At 48.9% G+C, this 22,475-nt stretch overlaps 1 protein-coding gene and 1 long non-coding RNA gene across 2 annotated transcripts; both read left to right on the top strand.

Annotated features, from left to right (window-relative positions):
• Positions 1–2,117: 2,117 nt before the first annotated feature.
• LOC116594212 lies at positions 2,118–5,254 on the top strand. Its single transcript, XR_004287098.1, has 3 exons — positions 2,118–2,525; positions 4,652–4,752; positions 5,161–5,254. It is a non-coding gene; the product is annotated as an uncharacterized LOC116594212 (long non-coding RNA).
• Positions 5,255–7,401: 2,147 nt separating this feature from the next.
• On the top strand, positions 7,402–21,918 carry TAGLN3 (transgelin 3). The gene is made up of 4 exons (XM_032349292.1): positions 7,402–7,742; positions 8,883–9,057; positions 19,862–19,964; positions 21,432–21,918. Exons 1-4 carry the CDS (start codon positions 7,563–7,565, stop codon positions 21,571–21,573), a joined length of 600 nt encoding a protein of 199 aa, XP_032205183.1. The 5' UTR covers positions 7,402–7,562; the 3' UTR covers positions 21,574–21,918.
• The last annotated feature ends 557 nt before the right edge of the window (positions 21,919–22,475 follow it).

Genomic DNA, 22,475 nt, shown 5'->3' with positions numbered 1-22,475 from the left:
CAAAATATAGGACAGTCTTTATTAAAATCTGAAATGACCAGAAAAAATCCTGAAGCATAATAAAGTTCAAAAAGTAAGGATACCACTTTATATATTATATTCTGCATATTATATTTGAACTTAAAGTTATCCTTTTTTAAAGGCTCAAAACTTTACAGTAATATAAAGGAAATATATCACTTTTAAATGTTGGCTTGTATGTCATTTAAATGGGGGGATGTGATCTTAATGATGTAGTATATTCTAAAGAGGTAATTAATCTTTATATATTATTGCCTGCTTGCAGAAACATTCCTTTTCTGTTAATATGTGCCTTAAGTACAAATAGCCAAGTGACTACTATCCATGTCAGAGGGCTTTTTGAAGTGTAGAGATAGTAAGAAAATACAAAATGCAATTAATACATAGGTGTTTTTAAGAACTAAAATGAGCTTGTGCAGTAGTGAGCCTTGATATTACTGAGTTGGTGTCAAGGCAAAACAAATCGACAACATGACACAGAGAAAATCGTTGGGATAAAGTTCCTGTGCCAAAGAAAGCTAACAGCAGGCCTGACAGCTTAGCCTCAGAGAGACCAGCTTGTAGGTGAGCCCATGGTTGCATCTGGGAACTTGGCTTTTGCAGGTTTCCACCACTCCCAGAACGGATAAAAGTGGCTCACTCTGCCTAAACTGTCTATACTGCATGAACAGTAGTGTTTGTGCTGAACACCTTTCCCTCTGGGAGTCTGCAGTTGTAAGTGGCGGGCAGAGGCTGCCTAAGTGGCCAGCTCCCACTACTCGGGCACTGGTCTGGTGGACCACTTTTCACATGTATCGTCACAACCGTACTGGGGGAATTGCAGCTCATGTGTCATGATCACTGGGAGAGAATTCTTGAAGCTTCTGCCTCATTTCTCCAGACATCGCCTCCTGCATCTTTTCCCTTTGCAGATTTTACTGTGTACCCTTTCACTAAGAAGTCCTCGCTCTGAGGAGAAGTAGGTGCTGAGTTCTGTGAGTCCTAACAAGTTACCGAACCTACAGGTGGGTGGTCCCGGACTCAGATACTAAAAAGGTTAATGCCTTACAGGACTGCGATCTATGAGTTCTCTTATACTGAAGAGGAGCACTCAAATACACAAGTCGGGCATGTGTCCTGGTGCCTAGTGACAGCGGGGGTTGATAGCAGATAGTAGGGTGTGTATTCCAGGGCCTGCTCCGCCCAGACACTGCTAGTCACAAGGATTCAAAAGACGAAGAGAAAGTGGCCCTGCCCATGGTACTTTTCTGGAGCTAAACTCGTAATAAAATGAATAAGCGCGATTAGAGATTTGTAGCATACCTGTAGAGACAATGTGCATTCAGGTTAGGGACAGAGTATGCGGTGTGGGTTTAAACTCCTAGCTCACCATTTACAAACCCTGTAATTGAGCAATTTACTTAACCTCTTTGAAGTTTTGTCAGCTGTAAAATGACATAAAGCTAGGTAATAAAGCATAAGGATTCAGTAAGTACAGTACCTTTAGAACAATGACACACAGGAGTCACTATCTTTTCACTTATAATGCACTGAGCACAGTCTGGTGAGAAACTGGTGGACATAATTTGTGGGGTTTAGGAAGAAAAAGCAGCAAGGAAGCCGGCAGGGCTTTCAAAGCACCTTCTCTTCAAGATGCTAAGCTGGGGGACGCCTGGGTGGCTCAGTTGGTTAAGCAGCTGCCTTCGGCTCAGGTCATGATCCCAGCGTCCTGGGATTGAGTCCCACATCGGGCTCCTTGCTCCACAGGGAGCCTGCTTCTCCCTCTGACTCTGCCGGCCACTCTGCCTGTGCTCGCTCTTGCTCTCTCTCTCTCTCTGACAAATAAACAAATAAAATATTTAAAAAAAAAAAAAAGATGCTAAGCTGGAAGAAGGTTAGTTGTGTGGTATCATTTCAAACTTTCAAAGGTTAGCAAAGGGGAGGAGGAGAAACCTTCACTATCTGAAAATAGGAAAAGCTGTTTTATTTATATTTATTTTAAAAAATATTTTATTCATTGGAGAAGAAGAGCACAAGCAGAGGGAGAGGGAGAAGCAGACTTCTCACGGAGCTACGAGCCCAATGCAGGACTCGATCCCAGGACCTGGAGATCATGACCCAAGCTGAAGGCAGACACCCAGCTATCTGAGCCACCCAGATGTCCCTGGAAAAGCCATTTTGAAATCTCATATAGCTTTGCAGAGGGTAACATCACAAATTCCAAATTCCAAATGATTTTGTATTTGTATCAATGAGATGTTTCTAGTGCATTGTTAATTACTTTAGTGGGAGTTTTTCCCCAGTGTTTTCCCCTAAAGCCCTCTTTTTTCTTTTCTTTCTTTCTTTCTTTTTTTTTTTTCTAAAACCACTCCATGCCATGTATCCGGTGACACGGAAAACGCTTGAACAAGCAGCAGCCCCTGAGTGCCTTATCCTCTGGAACCCCTGCATTATTTTAACAGCGACATGAGCCTTCTGAACAACCTCAGCCCGTGCAATGGAGAGAGAGAAGGCAGACACCAATGGTAAGGAAACCTAAGTGAGGCCACAGAATAAATTTGCTTTTGCTGCATCCGCTGAGCTTAGAGGCATCTCCAGACACAAATCTAAACAGTATGCTGTTCTCTGAGCAGCCAATAGAAAGTTCTGTGTGGAGAAGAGGAGGGAAAGAGCCTGGGGCAAGGCTGAGCTTCACAAAGCAAGGAGCTCGCAAGGGGAATACGACCAGCCACAGAATGGGTCCCTGCCGAAAGGGAAAACACCTAATTTTCATTAAATTTGAAACTGATAAAATAAAATCCAAACAACTAAGAAACTCTTTATTTTCTGAAGAAAAGTAGATGGATGGAATTTAGATACACCTTTTAAAGATCCCCTTTAAATACACATCTAGTCATTTTTAATTTAGAGACGTAATCACATGGTGTGCATGGTTCTTTTGATTTAAAAAAAAATGGATGCTTTTGTACATTTAGAGAATATACCTAGTAAAATGCAAGCAATTTTTCTTTTTTAACCAATTGTATCTTTTGAGGAAATTATCCTTCCAAACATTTGGACTCTCCCTTTTCTTGGGCTTTCAGGGTTTTGCTGACAGAAAAATTCTCTTCTACTACAAAAAGAAATAAAAAGGTCAAGTGTCAGTTGCCCAGTGAAAGCCTTTCCCAACTTGTTCCCACACCTCTGCTTCTAACAGGTTTGTCATCGGGTCCTCTGCGCTCTCAAGAACAGCATTCTATTCTCTTTTTGATAGAACTTAAGTGCTTTACAGGGCACCTGGGTGGCTCAGTTGGTTAAGTGTGTACCTTCCGCTTAGGTCATGATCCCAGGATCCTGGGATCGAGTCCCGCATCGGACTCCCTGCACAGAGGGGAGTCTGCTTCTCCCTCATCCCCTCCCCAGCTCATGCTCTCTCTCTCTCATGCTGTTCTCTCTCAAAAAAAAAAATTAATAAAATCTTTTAAAAAGAGAAGAAAAAAAAAAAAGAACCTAAGTGCTTTACTATTCCCATGTATGTACCAATCTCCCTGAGGTCAAGAGCTTTGTTTTAACACACTCGCCCTCCAGGCATCTCTGACCATGCCCTGATAGCTCGTTGCTCACTTCTCCTTACCCACTGCATTAACATTAACGTTCTGGGGAATTCTGACCTTGGCCTTCTTCTCTCGATACTTACCCTAAACAACCACACTGATGCTCCTAGTTTTTTGAGGGGCAGAGGGAGAGAGAGGATCTCAAGCAGACACCCTGCTGAGTACAGAGCCTGATCTCGCAACCCTGACTGAGATCATGACCTGAGCCGAAATCAGGGGCTTCACCAACTGAGCCACCTAGGTGCCCCGCCACATTCCTAGTTTTAACAGCTCCTTGCATGCAGGTGATTCAAGTCCATTCCTCCATTCCAGACTTTCCTCTTGAGCTCCAGACCCATTAAACCAGCTATCTAATGAATTGGGATGGATCATGGGCCTCCCAGATGTAGGAAGTACAAACTCTGTTACCTTTCCCCTATATGTACCTCCCAAATGAGTCCCCTTACAATAAATGGCACCATTAACCCGTTATACCAGTCAAATTTGGAGGCACTCCAATCATCTCCTTTTCCTTCACACACATCAACAGGATGATTCTCTTTCCCTAATAAAACAACTCAGAATTCTTTTGCATAAGTCCAGTGGCAGGCAAAGCCAGTAAATATTGAACAGCCAGCGTTCCAGAAAAAAAAAATAAATAAAAGACCCTGATTTATAAATTTGGCAACATCCATGGCATAAATATTTCTTTAATGACTGGTTTGAAGCTATCACGGTGATGTCACTGAACTCAACCAAGCTGGGCAGAAATGGCTAGGAACACACCATTATACAGTAAATACTCTGTAAAGAGACAGCAAATATAATAATATTCTCAAAAGTACATGTAATAGGAAAACGTAGCAAAATAAATTAGGAAGTAATCTATTTTGAGTATTTAACATTTGTAATTAAGTTTAAATAATTTAATTGCTTATAATGGCTAAGTGACAACTGGGTTTCCCAACTCCTGAAAATTTAACCATGGGCCCTTGCAAGCAGACTCCTTTATGGTCTAGAGCCTCCATGCCAGCCACGCCTTAGTTTTCTTCCTGTATGTCTCTTCTCTTTGATCCTAGGCTCTGTTGATACTGGAACATTTTCACCTGCCTAACGAAGCTGCCTTTGCCTGCCATGTTCCTGACGTTCCCAACCCCTCCCGCTTCACCCCATCCACCTGGTAACATCTTACCCCTTTCACCTGATAAACACCCACTCATCTTTTGAGGCTTAAAGTCATCTCGTTTAGAAACCTGTTCCCGAATCCCTACCCCCTTCTTCTAGCTATCACTGTACCTCAGTGCCTTGTGCATATTTTTAGCATGACACCTTGCTGGCATTTATTGTTTGCAAGTTTAACTTTGCTACTAGACCTAGTTGCCATGTGCCATGCATTTTTGTACTCAGATACATAGGCCCTTTTAAAAAGCTGTCGAGAAAATTAATTCTAACGCTAGTAGACCTCAGTAAATGTAGAGCTGAGCCTATTTCCCTCAGGGATCAAACATTTTTTTTTTTCTAAAGACTTTTGGTAGATTGCGGGACACTTCTAACCTAACCCCATTCTTTGCCACTGTGTCCTCTCCAGAACTATGAGCTCAATCATTTGCTTAAAGCACCCCCATCTGTTTTGGAAGGAAATCTTTGGGTATAAATTACCTGGAAGGAAAGAGAAGAGAAGAGATAAGAAGAGAAGAAGGAGAAGGAAAGAAGGAAGGGGGGAAAGAAAAAAGAAGGGAAGAGAGGAAGAAAGGGAAGAAGGAAGAAGAGGAAAGAAGGTAACTGTACATGTACATCTTTTAGAATTATTTCTAGTTTTATACAACAAACCAACCTCTTCCTTCAAGCAATTCCAGCCACAGAGAAAGTGACATGCCTTCTGTTTGGGCCTCTGTTCCTTTAGTGGCAAGTTGGAACTGAACCCACTGCTTCCACCCAAGACACAACTCAGTGACTCCCGAAATTCCGCTGAAAATTTCCCTGCTCTAAACTCCTCCCCAACCCCCAAGTCTACAGAGACACTTTTGTTGTCTTCAGAGCTTCAACTGAAGATTCCATGCAGCACCAAGATCTGCATTAGTCCGTCCTTTCTGTGCCTTTTGCTAAACCCAGTGCTCTTCTAAAAGCAGGCTCTCTTACAACCCTGTGTGTTTCCGAGTTCTCTCTCTACGCCTTCAGCTACTGACCACGAAGTCTTCTCCCAGGCAGACTGCCCACATGTCTACCAAGTGATTGCATTTCCACTAGTCCAGGCCCCAGCCGGCAGGAGAGTTCTCTCAATACCTGTATTATTTAAGGAGTCATTCCCTGCCGAGCTTCCAACCAGTTTTGTACTGGGACTGAGATTATCTTTGCATGTACCAGAATTGCTTTCTCTAATACGCCTGAGTCAACTGAGCAAACCGTTCCAGGGGAAAGAGCTCTATTTGATTCCTCTCCAGTGCAGTACTTGGCACAATTAAGCACTCAAAAAATATTTGCTGAACGAACCAAAAGAACATATTTTTGGGTGATTTTCTCATGAAAAGTACCCAGAGACCTACACAACGCCAATGAGACCTTACCCGCCTAAGTGCTTTACAGTCTAGGAAATCTGATTGCCCAGCTCTTTGTCAGTTATAAAAGTTTCAGGGGCGCCTGGGTGGCTCAGTGGGTTAAGCCTCTGCCTTCGGCTCAGGTCATGATCTCAGGGTCCTGGGATTGAGCCCCGCATTGGGTTCTCTGCTCCCTCTCTCTGCCTGCCTCTCTGCCTACTTGTGATCTCTGTTTGCCAAATAAATAAATAAAATCTTTAAAAAAAATTTTTTTTCAGGCCAACCCGGTTCTAAGTTGATTTGTCCTGAGGTCTTGTTTGACCCAATACTCAGTCCCTCGGGGGGGAGCATGCCAGTGGGGCCTGCCAGGTCCTTAACTACAATAGACAGATGAAATGCTCACACTTTATCAACACCTTTCACTCCACGAGTCTCTTAGCACATTGACATTGAGCTCTGTTTAATTGATGAAACATGCTCCTAGTATCTTTCGATTAAAAATAGCATTAAAAAGGTACATTCTTTGGATAAGTCAAACTGAGACACCACAGTTTCGCACAAGGATGGAAGTTTCTGGATGGAATCTGGCTGGCAGCTTCACAAGTGAATGGTTGCGGCTCTCCGCCCCTCCCTCCGGTCCAGCCCGACAACTGTTACCTCAGGGCACAGGAAAAGTGGTTTGGCAATCCCGACAGATGGACAGCTGACAGGATGGACCCTCCCCCAGGCCCCCCGCAGCTGTGTGCTGGTCGGGTGTAGACAATCGGCCCCTTCTCCCCCAGAGTAGGGGAAAGAATTGTGCGGCTCTCAGCGGGAGGGAGGCGGGCGGGCTTGAGTGACACAGGAGAGGGCCGGAGCTTTTTGCACGGCTCTTAGCAACGGCCCGGGCCTGACCCTCCTCAGCCAGGAGAAAATCGAATCAGTGCCCCCTTCTTCCAGGCGCCACGCAGCAGCAGACGCTGAACGTCCAGGCGGCCTGCCTTCCTGCCTGTTAATGACCTGCTCTCTCCCATCCCAGGGTCTCTGCCTCTGCAAAGCGCTTCTGGAGAGGGGGAGTCACGACCACCACCCAGCGCCCCCCCTCACCCCCACCCCGCGGCTGCCGGGGGTGGGGGGGCTCGGCCTCGACTGTGAGTCCGAGCGCATCATCTCATATCATCTCATCTCGTCCCATCGATAGGCGGGACCGACAGGGGCGTTCCGGCGCCCCTGGACCAGCAGGGGCTTTATTCTAGAGTCACCCGCGCGTGGCTGCGCTGTTCTTTCGCGTCGGTAGGTGAAACCCCAGCGGCTTCATTGGCTCCTCGATTTAAACCCCGCCCGGCTTTTCTGCCCGCTCCCGCTGCCGCTGGACCAGACCGCCCAGCCCCGCACGTCCCAGCCCCGCTCGCAGAGAGCCCGGGGCCGCCGCTGCTATTGTGTGGATGCCGCGCGTGTCCTCTCTTGTCTTCCAGAGATGGCTAACCGGGGCCCGAGCTACGGCTTAAGCCGAGAGGTGCAGGAGAAGATCGAGCAGAAGTACGACGCGGACCTGGAGAACAAGCTGGTGGACTGGATCATCCTGCAGTGCGCCGAGGACATAGAGCACCCGCCCCCAGGCCGGGCCCATTTTCAGCAATGGTTAATGGACGGGACGGTAAGGCCGCAGCGGTCTGGCTTGCCGGGGCAGTGGGCTGGGATAGCCCTCCAGGGCTTTCTCTTCCAAGGCGAGGCTGCGGGAGGGGCTGTGGCTGCCAATCTCTGTGTCTCCCGGGGTGGGCACGGGCATGCCTTTATTCCTCAGGGTTGAGGAGCCGGCTCCCGCACAGTTCCCCCAGCTGGCTTAGAGGATTCTGCGCCCACCGGATACAGGGCAGCTTCCTTTGGAGTTGTTGCCAAATTAGAAGCCTTTTTGCTTTTTCCAGTGGGACTAGAGATAAGGATTTCCCTTCCCTGTCTCCAGCTTTTCGGTCCCTCAGCTCTTGGAGGGTTATTTCCCCTCCCCGCCCAGGAAATGGGTTAGTTACAAAGTACAACAAAGGAAGAGGTCAGGGAGACTAAACACCTTCCCATCCTTCCCTTCTGCCTGGGAGCCCTGCTCCCTGGGGTTCCCGAATGTCTGTTGAATGCATGGGTTCTCGAGAAACTGAAGGGAATCCTTATTTGAAAACTGCTTTTCTGATCAGAGGCTCTGGTGTGTTTGGGGGCTGGGGAGTGCTGATTCCCACAAGCTCCGCTTTTCCCTGCAGGCTGTGATTTACTGTTACGTAACAGCTGCTCCCCGCTTCTGCCGGGTTGCCCAGGACTTGGGTTAGGGGTAACTAGGAGGATGGTACTCGGTTCAGTTATTTTATACATCATTGGCGCATACAGGACGAATTACCGAAGCCTGATTCTGATCTGCCTTTTGATAGAAGACATAGTAATAGATTCTATTATTTGACCTCCCCTCCCTCCCTTGAAAGTCTGCAATCACGGTCTCACCACACATTTTTCCCTATTTGTAAACATTCTTTCCCTCCCCCAGAGGAAGGAGGGGAGGAGCGAGGAGGGAAGGGGATTCCTAGGCTGCAGGACCTGCTAGTCTGGAGCAGCTCAGGGAGTGAGGCCGCCTGGGTCTTGGGGATTTGGCGTGGGAACTCGGCCACCCAGCCCTGAGCCAGTGCCTTCCTAGGGTGCAAGACTTGCTCCAGCCCACACCTCTAAGCTGCGCCCTGTAGGGCCTGGATTCACTTGCATCGGTGATGGGATACGTACAAAAGGAAACCCTGATTTTGTCTCCCCTTTCTCCTTTCAGGTCCTGTGCAAGCTGATAAACAGTCTATACCCACCAGGACAGGAGCCCATTCCCAAGATCTCTGAGTCAAAGATGGCTTTTAAGCAGATGGAGCAAATCTCCCAGTTCCTAAAAGCTGCAGAGATCTACGGCGTCAGGACCACGGACATTTTTCAGACGGTGGATCTGTGGGAAGGTAAACAGCCCTTGGGCCTTTGGGATTGCCCCCCCTCCCCCTCTACTTTGTCCTTCTCTTTGTGAAACCTGCTCCCAGTGTTCTTCCCTAGGCCTGTGTGTGCCCCTGTGGCGGGGAGCATGGGGGGGTGGGATTATTCGCTTTGGGGACCCAGGGGCACTGTTAGCCTACCCCTTTGTGATGATCTATTGAAAAGAGTCCCCTCCTCTGAGGGAACACACACCCCGAGGACATGGCAGGGACCTCAGCAAACTAGGGCTAAAATGGTTACATGGATGTCGTTTGTTCCCGTGACCCCTCCCACAACGTACTCTTGCAGAACAAATGGTAGCTCCTGGAAGAGAAGGGGGGTGGTAAGCATGCTTCTGACTCACCAGCGGCAGGCTTCCAGACAAAGCCGCCAGGCGCAGTTGTGTCATTCAATCTGAGAAAGCAAGAGCACCCCGACCTTTTACTAAACTATTGTCAGAGGGCTTGGGGACTCACCTTCCAGATATATATTCCGCTCAGGAAGTGTGACACATGATTCTTTCTTTCACATTTGTGACTTGACTGAAGGAGTCTTATGAGGATTAAAAATCAAATCCCATTTCTGGACATATTTAACTAACCACCGTGATCAGGGAAAATGTTGTGACTGGAGACAGTGTCTGAGAATTTGAGACCCATGGTTATAGGGCCTCGTGTCCCCCTTGAGCCCAAATGTGTGTGCCCCTCCGTGCAACTGTCCCATGCGAAGCCAGCCAGGCTCTGGAGATACAGAGCCTTGTGCTCGCTGACCCTAGGTGTTATCAGTGGTTCTACCCATAGGACACCCAGTGCAGTGGTATTTCCTGTGTCTTTCACAATCCAGTTATTAGAATCCCAAGACCCCCGTCAGGTTACCTGTGTTTGCCATTATGGAGGAACTCAGATATCCGGTCCTTTGGGACTGGAGTGGGACTTTGGGAATGCTCACCTCCACGTCCGCATGGATGTCACAGATGAGGCTTGGTTTCTGCTCTTTAGATCAAAACGAGGATGATTTTCCCAGCAATAAAGATAGTGGTGCCTGTGGACGGATTCCCACGCAGGAAGCAGGTGCAAGGCCTTTACTGTGTATTGCCAATCAGTCCTCCTACAATTCTATGGGGTGTTGTTAATTTTCCCATTTCCTAGAAGACGATGCTGAAGCTTGCCTGTAATTACTTGTTCCACCATATGGCCAGGAACTAGCAGCAGAGTGGGGACTCAAAGCTGGTCTCTCTGGTGCTGGGAGGATAGGGCCTCAACCCGCAAGCCATGCCATGCTCTGACCGTCTCTGTCTCCTTCACCTGCACCAGGAGCAGGTTGTTGAGTCCCAACAGTGATTGAGGAAGACGGACATGAGCGGGTGGAGTCAGGGGTCTGTGGGACAGAAGGATGGAGCCCCCGCACTAGGCAGTTCTTGTGAATAGAAGAGTGAGCCCCCCAGGTACAGAAAGTGTGTAGGAAGAGGAAGAAAGTGGGAGGTCTGTGGGAGACGGGGACCCCAAGTGTGCGTCACTGTCTTTACGTGACTGAGGCTTGCCTTTGCACGTTTATCCAAGACCACGCAGGGGAAGTTTACCTCCAGGAGGCGCTGGCAGTGAAGAGAAGGGTTCGAGGGAGCACTGGATCCCTGAGTACAAAGCAGGGGGCGGTCTACACTGCCGGCCCCAGCCCTGTATGTTCATACTTCTGAAGGGAAAGGGAGGCCGAGAAGCAAGAGGGAGACTGACTGTGGCAGCCGAAGGTAGGGTAGTGGACAGGCGGCCTCCAGGCCAGGTTAATGCTGCTAGAAAACAGGAGATGAGGCAGACACTCAGGAGTCTCATCCCTGGGGGGAAAATGTATGGACCTCAAGAGGCAAAGAAGGGGACTCCCTCTGAGGTGTTGTGGCTGATCTGGTATGTAGGTGGGCATGGCTGACAAAGGAAAGTGGATGCTTAGGGGTGTCCAAATGGCCTCCGGCAGCCCCCTCCATGGGGCACTGAGGACTGAGGTCAGGAGGAGTCCTAAGCATTATAGGGGATGTTCAGGATCACTGACAGAGGCTCAGGCCAGGGCTGGTTACTGTACCATTGGGCGAGGGGTGGTAAGGCAGGTGGCTCCGGGCAGAGAAGGGAGGGGCAGAGCTGCCTCGAGAAAAGCCAGGGTGAGACCCGTCAGACAGCAGAGTGGACCGAGGGATGAGACTGGGTCCTTTCTGCCTGAGCCCACTGTGGCTCATGTTTGGGCAGGAGCAACCGGAGGGCTGGCATATGTCTGCATGCCTATGAGGGTGTGCGTGTTTATATATACAGCTATTGAATTAGCCGTTTGCTTAGCTCCCTGCCACATTTTCCCAGCATTCTGCTGGTGGTTTTCAGTTTATTGCTATTCACCACTGATTCCATGCCCTGTGGCTGTGGTGGCTGTGGCTGCCGCCAGTCCAGCGCTCTTCGCCTGGGGACTTCTTTTCCTCCTCTGCCTCCTGCTCCTTGGCCACCCAGTGACTCCATGGGGCTCTGATGTTGTAGATGAATAAAGCCGCAGGAGCCCAGGCTTGCCAAGTGCCTTCTCATTTGGGGTTCTGTTTTTTAGAGAGGCAGGGGCCCCGGGTGGACCCATTGTCCTGAAACCCCTTTTAGAGGCACAGTCGAATGTTTGAAATGGACTTGGGAGCTACCAGAATAAAAGGTTCAGGGCTTTGAAAAGGACCCCAAGGCTGAATGGCCCAGAAAACAACCCAAGCACAGGGATATTAGAGACAAAGCTACTAAGGTTCCCCTGGGAGGAAGCTGGGGGTGAGCCATCCCTTTCAGGGCTGAGGAAGAAGCGAGGGCTGAGGGCCGCTTAGAAGACGGGAGAAGTCGTTCTCTTGGATGATGGAAGGTCAATGCCTGGCAGGTTCCGGATTTGCCACGGGCACCCGGAAGGGGTGTCTCAGCTGCCCATGACTCAGGAGAGCAACGTCAGTGTCTTTCCTGTGGAGGGAAAGTGAGAAGGAGAAAAGGGAGGAGCAGGAAAAGGAGATGTGTGAGAGAGACAGAGACAGAGAGAGAATGAGAGAGAACATGTGAGAGCTAGGGAATGTGCTGGTCAGAAAGACTCAAAGGAAACTTACCCTGGAAGCTGGTAGAATATAGATTTCTGAGTCAGAAATTAGACTGCCTCATTCACATCTCAGCTCCACCACCTCTCAGTGAACTTTTCCAAGCTTCGACTTTCTCAGCTGTAAAATGGGGTAATAGTGTCTATTTCACAGGGTTGACATGAGTATGGAATGGGGTGATGTATTACAAAGTACTTAGTGTAGTGGCGGGTGATCGTTGAACATAATGTATGGTGGCAGTGTGAAAATGACTGTTGTCAGGGTGCCTGGGTGGCTCAGTGGGTTAAAGCCTCTGCCTTCGGCTCAGGTCATGATCTCAGGGTCATGGGATCGAGTCCCACATCAGGCTCTCTGCTCAGCGGGGAGGCTGCTTCCCTCTCTCTGCCTGCCTCTCTGCCTACTGGTGATCTCTCTGTCAAATTAAAAAAAAAAAAAAAAAACTTTAAAAAAAAAGAAAGAAAATACTGTTGTCATTGGCCTGTTCTTTTGTAGGAGAAATGGACAATGAGGGCGGGAGGAGCAAGGCTAGAAAGGCGCATGTTCTGTCTTGGAACAGATGGTTTGGGAATGGTTTCAGGCAGAAGCTGGTGGGGTTGCCTGGATGACATTTTCTCTCTGTCATCGGTGGTGTCTTCACTGCATCGGCCATTCTCCATCACGGAGGAGCTGGCTTTGCACGTCTCCTTTTTGTCTTTTTTCCATTTCGTGGTCATTACTCTCCTGATGTCTTTCCATGCAGTATGTGGCTTTGCCAATTCCAGACCCCAGAGATCTTTTTTTTTTTTTTTAAAGATTTTATTTATTTATTTGACAGACAGAGATCACAAGTAGGCAGAGAGGCAGGCAGAGAGAGAGAGGAAAGCAGGCTCCTTGCTAAGCAGAGAGCCCAATGTGGGGCTCAATCCCAGGACCCTGGGATCATGACCTGAGCCGAAGGCAGAGGCTTTTAACCCACTGAGCCACCCAGGTGCCCCAAGACCCCAGAGATCTTTGTGGAAAGAGCATGGGTTTGGAGTCAGGCAGATGGGTTGAAACTACTTCTACATCCCAGCTTTGTCAATTTGTTTAAGTGCTTCGCTTCTGAGAGTCTCAGTTTCCTTCTCTGTAAGTAGGTCTAGTGTCTTCTTGTAAGGACTAAATGTGTAAAATGCCTAGCACAATGCCTGGCTAATAGACACCCAATACATGTTGGCTTCCTTCCCCTATTACAAGCCCACCAGCAGCTAACCTTTTGGTTTCTTGGCATCACCACAGGGTGAGCAAGCCTTAGGCAGGGAGAATTCTAGAATGCCCGAGCAGGCAAGACTCAAAGATCAATGCAGTCTGATGACTTTTCTCAGCCGTCCTACTGACAAGAGTCCTGGACGTGTGGTTCTGCCCTGGCTCTCTGTTTCCCTTTCATGCTGACAAGGAGTTAGGGAGGAGTGTGGTGTATATTGGGGGTAGGACTGCCTGGAATGTCCACATATACTCTCCGGGGAGGTGCTGCTGTGTGTGTCATTCCTTCACAGCAAGAGCTATGAGATTTCACTGAACTTGAGAGACATTTTGGGATCTTATGAGGTACCTGTAGTGACCCGAGTCATCCCACATGCCTGTTGCGAGCAGCTTCCTTTTCCATCGGAACAGCCGCCAGCGCCGCTCCCACAAGCGCTGCTCGTGATCCTGTTTGGCAGGGTTTTTCTTCAGCAGTGGTTCCCAGCCTCCGGGGCCCATCAGAATCACCTGGCAGGCTTAGGAAAACACAGCCCCAGAATTTCTGAGGCATTAAATCTGGGGTAAGACCCAGGAATTTGGATTTCATACCAATTCATAGGTGATGCTATTTCTGCTGGCCTGGGAACCCCACTTTGAGAACCACCGCCTGACAGGGTGTCCCCAGGAAGGCAAGCAACAAAAATGTATAAAACTCACAGAGCAGGCCCTTTCTGTTCTCTGACATTTCTCCTTTGACCTCCACCTTGAGTAGAGAACTGGGGTCATGCCTAAGTTATTACTCAGGGAAATAAGAAATGGTTCCAGAAAGATGAAAAAGGTCAGTATTTCAGGAATAACAAAGATTCCAGGAATAACAAAATTAAAAATAAAAAAGAAAAGAAAAGAAAAAAAATGGAAGTAGCTCTGAAGCAAAGAGTTTGGACTATAAACTGTAAAAAAACCTTTCAGTATTGAAAGTAGAATGTCCAGTCTGATTTCATCCACCCAAATGACCTTTCTCTGGTCATTTTTATTTCTCTTTCACCCTTCCAATTATTTTTCTTCCCAAAGACATACATAAGATATCATGAAAGTAATAAACAAAAATCAAGAGAGAGAAAATCCTTGTTTAAGTATTCCTGGTGATGGGACACCTGGGTGGTTCAGTTAAGAATCCAACTCTTTTTTTTTTTTTTTTAAGATTTTATTTATTTATTTGACAGACAAAGATCATAAATCGGCAGAGAGGCAGGCAGAGAGAGAGAGGGGGAAGCAGGCTTGAGCCCGATGTGGGACTTGATCCTAGGACCCTGAGATCATGACCTGAGCCGAAGGCAGAGGGTTTAACCACTGAGCTACCCAGGTGCCCCAGCATCCAACTCTTGATCTCAGCTCAGGTCTTGATCTCAGCTCAGGTCTTTATCTCAGGGTCTCGAGTTCAAGCCCCACACTGGGTTTAAAAAAAAAAAAAAAAAATCCCAGTTGGGGGTGGGCAGGGACCTGACAATACAGCACCCTTGGCCCTGGCCCTCAGAGGTTATCATTTCATAGTCAGGAGGGCAAGACCACACCTGGGGAAACACATTCTGTGATAAGGCAGGAGAAAGGGCACATGCAGATGTGGAGACTCTCTGAGGAGAGGCTGGCCAGCTGAGATGAGGGAGGCTACTGTGCCGCACCACTGTCTCATTTTCCACAATTCCAACTCTCATATCAGCCCCTCCCACAAGAGGAGGCTAGAAGAGTCCTCGTTGCCAGATCAAAATGCTGAGATGTGGGGCGCCTGGGTGGCTCAGTGGTTTAAGCCTCTGCCTTCAGCTCAGGTCATGATCTCAGGGTCCTGGGATCGAGCTCCATATCGGGCTCTCTGCTCAGCGGGGAGCCTGCTTCCCCCTCTCTCTCTGCCTGCCTTCTGCCTACTTGTGATCTCTCTCTATTAAATAAATAGATAAAAATCTTTAAAAAAACAAACAAACAAAAAAACAACGCTGAGATGTTCGTGGACCTGGTGCCTCGTACTCCCTGTGTCACTTCCCCTTTTAATGACCAGTGGTCTCATTTTTAGGTCACCACTAAGGACTCAGCATCTAGAAAATCCCCAGCACTTTTAAGACCGTTCTTTTTTTTCTTGGAAGAAAAGCCTTCAGCAGTGGTTTTCAAGTTGTCTTGCCAAATATCTTTGGTAGCTATCAGGGAGCAAAGAGATTGCGTGGTGCCAGGATTCTGAGCTGGCTCCCGACTTCGATCAGAGCCCTTATAATTATTGACTTTACCACTTGATTTTGTGGAAGATAGCTCTGAAGGAGGAGTTATTGCTTAAGGAATGTTACATAGTAACTTACCATGTGCCAGACATGAGGATGTTTTTTAAAAACCGGAAAACTAGGGCGCCTGGGTGGCTCAGTGGGTTAAGCCTCTGCCTTCAGCTCAGGTCATGATCTCAGGGTCCTGGGATCGAGCCCCGCATCAGGGTCTCTGCTCAGCAGGAAGCCTGCTTCCCCTCTCACGCTGCCTACTTGTGATCTCTCTCTCTCTCTCTCTCTCTGTCTGTCAAATAAATAAAAAATAATATCTTAAAAAAAAAAAAGGAAAACCAAAGTGCCAGGGCAGGGGTGCCTATCCATCTGGCTGTATCAGAATCATCCCAGGAGATCGCTCTAGAATCTGAACTGTTAAGAACAGTCTAGTTTGAGAGTCATCATGTTTCTCAAACTTATCCGATGGTATACACTGCCTAGGGAGATGATTAAAAATATGAAATTCCAGAGCTTCCACCCCATGCCTGCCGAATTTCCCATCTCTCAGGGGAGTGATGTCAAAATTCATATTTTTGAGGAGATCTCCCCCACAGCATCTCATAAGTAGTCCAAGAGGCTTGGAAAAACTCCTGAAGTGTCATGTTCTAGGCAGGTGGTGACAAGATTCACAGATGCTCCTTGACCTCGTTGTTCCTCTAGACATTGAGTATGTGACCCCAAGTTACAGAAAGTCTTTGCAAATGGCCCCTTCTCTCCAGCAGCATGGGATCTGGAATTCTGAACTGATAAGAGACAGGAGGCTAGAAAAAGACCCTCAGACCATTCCACCAATCCGAGAATGCTGGAGCTCCTCATAAGGAACGTCTGTTAGAAAGCCAACCAGACACGTCAGGAAAGCCAGCTAGACAAGGTAGAGAGGCAGATTTCTGTTCATAGTGTTACTTAGAATCTTGGCAATGAGGAACTTGACTGGCACGCTGATGGGGGACTCTACCCCCGCCAACTCTTCCTCTTGCTATAACCTTATTTGAGTTGAGACCTGGAGAAATTGTTCCAGACAAAAACACTGAAAGTCTTTACCAAGGGTCGGTACCCTTGCGCTAATAGGGACCAAGGACTGTGACCCAGTTTTGTCCCCCTGTGCATTCCCTCTAGCCTTGGCACTGAAGCAGCCACTGCCACCCCTTCAGATCATCTCTGATCACCGAGGAACGTGGCACCCCAACCAGCCTGTGATGGGGACCCACGGGAGATGGTGGCCTGGTGGACTGTTTGCAGACTTTGCATTCTGACACCTGAGCCAGAGTCAGGCTCTGGTTTACTTGCTGAGTGACTGGGCAGGTTCAATAACCTCCCTGAATTAGGTTTCCCATCCGTACGCCAGAGGCAATAATATCCATTCCATTGGGTTTATGTCATGTATAATAAGGTGTCTAGCCTTGAATTTATAGCAAATCTCTCTCTTTGGGAACTTTCTTGAGAAAAACTTCTCCAGGGGCGCCTGGGTGGCTCAGTGGGTTAAAACCTCTGCCTTCGGCTAAGGTCATGATCTCAGGGTCCTGGGATTGAGCCCTGCATCGGACTCTCTGTTCAGTGGGGAGTCTGCTTCCCCATCTCCTTCTCTGCCTGCCTCTCTGCCTACTTGTGATCTCTGTCAAACTAAAAAAAAAAAGAAAGAAAGAAAAAGAAAAACTTCTCCAGCATGTCCCTGTCAAATGCGGAACTCCTTCTCTAGCTTCTTCTGCCCCATTCATGTTGTTGCTCCCTCTTCCACTCTCCAGGGTGAGGGTGGGTGGGCTACTGGATGTCTTACCGTTGCCCCCAACATTTTTCCCTCTTTCTTGCCTGGGTCCATGCGGTATGCACACCAGCTAGTGACTCGGGAAGGGGGCTGGGTGTGTGGATGAACACAGCTCGCGGCTGTGCCCGTGGCCGCGGGGACGTATCTGTGGCTGACTTGCTGGGTGTCAGGCTGCACAGTGCCCCAGCGCCAGGGCCCAGCAGACCTGCTCTTTCCATCCAGCAGGAACAGACATCCTGTGTGCTCCCTGCACAGAGCCGAGCTAAGTGCTTCAGGAACTAACCTTCCTGAATCTCCCTGTGTTTAATCATTGTTCTAGGCTCGCTTCACTGGCTCGCTATTTAAAAAGCAGACCCTCTCCCTATCTCTTTCCAGAGTGATGCTTCAGAATATTATCACTACAGCTCTAGTCAAAAAAAAGGATCGCATTACACAGTGATGACTAAAGAAAAGCTTTTTTATCTGTGGAGAGAAGTCACTCTCATAACCACCTCCGGGCTTGCTCTCGTGTCTCACTGTTCCCCGTGCCCTCCTCCGCCCATCTGCTGCCACACGCTCTGACCTCACCACCCCACCCCCACCCCCAGCCGCTCCTTGCACCCAGGGACTCTCCTCTGACAGCTCTGCCTCCGGCAGCTGTCTGCCAACCGCCCCGGCCTCAGAATCCCGGAAATCGCCCTGCGGTTAATGGGGTGCAGAAGAAAAGTGAGGGAAGGAGGATCTGCTGTCTCTCTCTCCTCGTGGAATAGATGCACATCCTGAATGGAGCCTCCTCTGTGGGCCTTAATGGTTTGTTTCATGAGAGTTTTACTCCGGTCTTGCTCTCCGTCTGCCTCTCCCCTGTAATTCTGTATTCCCTGGTGACCGAGCTGCAGCAGCCCGGCTGGGAAGACCACAGATGGTTCACTCAGTGCAAAGTGGGCCTTTTTTTTTTTTTTTTAAAGATTTATTTATTTGAGAGTGAGAGGGGGTGAGTGCATGAATGGAGGAGGGAGCAGAGGGAGTGGATCTCAAGCAGACTCCCTGCTAAGCATGGAGCCTGAGATCTCGACCTGAGCTGAGACTGAACATCAAAGGCTTCACAGACTGAGCCCCCCCAGGGGCTCCCAAGGAGGGCCTTCTAATATTTCTTTCTTTCTTTTCTTTTAAAGATTTTATTTATTTGGGGTGCCTGGGTGGTTCAGTGGGTTAAGCCTCTGCCTTCAGCTCAGGTCATAATCTCAGGGTCCCGGAATCGAGTCCCGCATCAGGCTCTCTGCTAGGCAGAGAGCCTACTTCCTCCCCCCTCTCTGTCTGCCTCTCTGCCTACTTGTGATCTCTCTCTCTCTCTGTGTCAAATTAAAAAAAAAAAAAATTAAAAAAAAAAAGGATTTTATTTATTTGACAGAGGGAGAGAGAGAGATCACAAGCTTTCATAGCATGACCCGCCCCCCTACCTGCCCTGCTGAAGGCTGCTCTCCTTTCTAACTAACCCTGTGCCTTGAGCTTTGCTCTCCACACTCCGCAGATCTGGTTCTCAGTCGGCGCTGACCGCACGGTAGCATCTTTCCCAGTCCAGGGCCTGGCAGTCAGCTGGAAGGGAGGAAAGGTGGAAAGACGGGAGGAACAGGCTGACTTATAGGGCCAGTGGCCTTCTCTGTGGGTTCAGGGCCGCTGGGCTCTTCAGATAACGGTATTCCTTCTCCCACTGTGTGAAGGGGGACAACACACACACACCTCTCTCTCTCTCTCTCTCTCTCTCTCTCACACACACACACACACACACGCCCCACAAGCCAGCTATGTATCATCTCCGTTGAGGTCCTTCCAGGCTGCACAAAGTAAAGGGCCTCTCGGTTGTGTCACATCGAGCGCTTTCTGTGTTGCTTGGCTTTCCTTCGCATGCGCGTCTCCAGCCCGAGCCAAGTGAGTCCTCCATGGGAGGCACGTGGGTGACTTTAGACCCGGTTAACCCAGAGAAGGTGAAAGAGAGGAGCCACGTGGGGTTTGTCGCATTTAAGTCATCCAAAACAACTTCTTTCTAGTTTCCTCCCCGCCCCCCCTTTCAGTCCAGAAGAAAATCCTCTTCTTTGGACCAGCTCGCAAGCCTAGCCACAGGCTTTCCCCTTGCCACAGCCTCTAGAACCCACAGAGGCGAGGGCCTCTGCCTAGGGCAGGGACCTCCCTGTGTCTGAACAGAGAGGAGTTTGGAATGTTTTACTCATATGGCAACTGTGAAAGGATGAGAAACTGGGCAAGTCACACAGAGAGTAGGAAGGTGATTTTTTGATCCCTCCTGGGAAGTTCTGCTACAGTTATCGTCGGGGCTTGGAGAAGTGTTTGCTGTCCCCCTCCCTGGGATGGGGATCGCCGACAGCCTCCTTCAGAACTTCCTTTCCAGAGGGCCAGCCCCATCCTTCCAGATTCCTCAGCCCTGACACAGGCTTGGCCTTCATTTCTCTGTTGGCTTGCAGGGAAGGACATGGCAGCTGTGCAGAGGACCCTGATGGCTCTCGGCAGCGTCGCGGTCACCAAGGATGATGGCTGTTATCGGGGAGAGCCATCCTGGTTTCACAGGTGAGTATCACTTCCTGCCTCTTTGTACCCCGCTGACCCCCAGCAGAGGAAGATCCTACCAGAGAGAGCATCTGAAGCCTCAGAGATTGTTATGACATAAAGTCCTTAGGGGCAAGCACTCCTGGTCCCCCAGCTGATTCCTGAGAGTGAGGAAAGACCCATGCTGCCATGAGGCCAACAGCCCACCCAGGGCAGACTTGGTTGAATGTTTCCTGCTAGATACTGGGACCCTCGGGCTTGGGCCATGCTCTTTCTCAAGAGGCCGAGCAGGACTGGCTGGCCTTCTCAGAGAGAGCTTGAGCTCTGAACTTGGTTTTATTATGATCTAAGAAGCCCCAAGTCAACTCATTTATCGATTTATCTATTATCTATCATTTATTCTTGCTCTCGATGAGAGAATGTGTCCTGGTTTGTGCCTGTTGTCCCAGTGAGCTTATTGATAATGGTCACTTTCACTTTCAAGGGTGGCCTGGTCTGGATAACGTCTTATGTGGTCATGTCAGTAAAGGATTTATTTTGCGGCTGTTGTTGCTATTTTCAGGGGTGGGGGGAAGCAAGCGAACATAAACTCAACCCAGTAGCTCAGTGCGTGATGACGACAAAAGAGCACTTTGTAGAAGATAACTGACCCTTCATTTCCCTACTCCTTCCTTCTTCTTCTAGACAGTTATAAAAAAGTACAAGTTTAAATGAATCTGGCCCAAAAACCTCCTAGATACTGGCCAGTGGAAACTCTGGTTTTAGTCTCCACTTTGTTAGTGACATACCATGGTTTGTATGACCCACAAAACCAAAATTACCTACTATCTGGCTCTTTACTGAAGCTTGCTGACCTCTGGTGAAGAGTACGAAGCATTTTCTCCTTGACTCCTAGATCCTGTGGCTCTAAAACGGGAGCATGAATACTTGGACCGACACAGGGAAAGGTGGATTGGGATTAATGACCTGCTTTGTAAGAAGGGCTGTTGGTAATTTGCACAAGGGCTTGAGGTAACTGTGGAGTGGGTGACAGGAAAGTTATCTGAGAGTGAAGTCTTCAAGGAGGTACCCCTAATTCTTTCATGCAAATTCTAAAAGATCATCTGGGTTCTAAGGAATAGAGAGCTCATGTATCATGCAGCTTACTTGGAGTAGGCACGTAGCTCATGATAGGGCCACGGCCAGGGTAGGAGCATAGCCCAGGGTAGGACCATAGCCGGGGTAGGACCATAGCCCAGGGTAGGTCCATAGCCTAGGGTAGGACCATAGCCCAGGGTAGGAGCATAGCCCAGAGTAGGAGCATAGTTGCTATCAGTACTGTAGTTCAGTACAAGGCTTACTATTCTATTTGGTGATCTTGTGTTCTAGCCAGTGACCGACAACACCCCCCCCCCCGCCCCCCCAACCCCTGGCCATTGTAACTGCATATCCTGGAAAGGGTTTGAAGACTGTCAGAATGACCTGATTCCCCTCACTTCCTCTGCCCAGGAAAGCTCAGCAGAATCGGAGAGGATTTTCAGAGGAGCAGCTTCGCCAGGGACAGAACGTAATTGGCCTGCAGATGGGCAGCAACAAGGGAGCCTCCCAGGCAGGCATGACCGGCTACGGGATGCCCAGGCAGATCATGTAAGATGCCGCCTCCAGCCTCCCAGGAGAGAGGACGAATGTTCCACACCACAGTCTCTGTGATAAAGAAATAGTTAGTCACCTTCTGACCTTCTCTTTCTCGAAGCCTCCTGTTCCTGGTTTTTGCAAGTGCCGCATTTCAGCTGCAAACCCGCGTTGCCCACTGCTGCCACCTTGCGTTCATGTAGAACTATGCAAAGACTCCGCCTCCTCTTCCTGAGCTCCTCCTTGGCCCCAAAGTCGCCTTTTGTCTGATTATTTATTTATTTATTTGCCAAAAAATGCCCCCTCCTCAACTTACTAGAACACACCTAATAAACAAATTAGTCTTGTGGCTTCAAACGTAAACTTCGTTCTTCGGGGCAGCGTCTCGGCAGGCGGGGCTGGCTTTCATTCGCTCACGGGGCCCGCAGGATGGAATGGAGTCGAAGCCGTTAGGTGGGAGCTTTGAGGAAGCCCTAAGAAGGTTGTGTTGTTTATCTTGGCAATGGCAGTAGACGTCTAGGGCTTTTAGGGATAGTGTTGCCCACTCTGACAGTCTACAGCCATGAGTTCAAGAACAAGCTCTTTGATCCCCTGGGCCAAATTTCCTATCTTGTGCTTAAGATGCTAGAATCTGAGCAGCAGGTGGGAGAGGGGTTGGGGTAGGGGAGTGGGGGGATGGGAAGTTTACGAGGGGAGGGGTGACATGGGAATGAGCGAACCCAAACCCCAAATTTTTAAGGGCTCGCATATGGATGCCCACGAAGTATTTGCTGGATGGGTGGTTTTATCAAATGGATGGGTGATTGTTGAAGGAAAGAGCAGTTGTCACTTCCCAACCAATAATCTTCCCCCAGCAGAGAGACCCTGGCTCTGATGCCCACACTGATACAGTGTTTTCAGAAGCCAGGAGTTAGAGGCCCG

The sequence above is a fragment of the Mustela erminea genome, chromosome 1 (assembly GCF_009829155.1).
Source record: "Mustela erminea isolate mMusErm1 chromosome 1, mMusErm1.Pri, whole genome shotgun sequence".
Classification (NCBI taxonomy): domain Eukaryota; kingdom Metazoa; phylum Chordata; class Mammalia; order Carnivora; family Mustelidae; genus Mustela; species Mustela erminea.
Note: the sequence above shows the minus strand (reverse complement) of the source record. Positions and strands in the feature narration are given on the sequence as shown.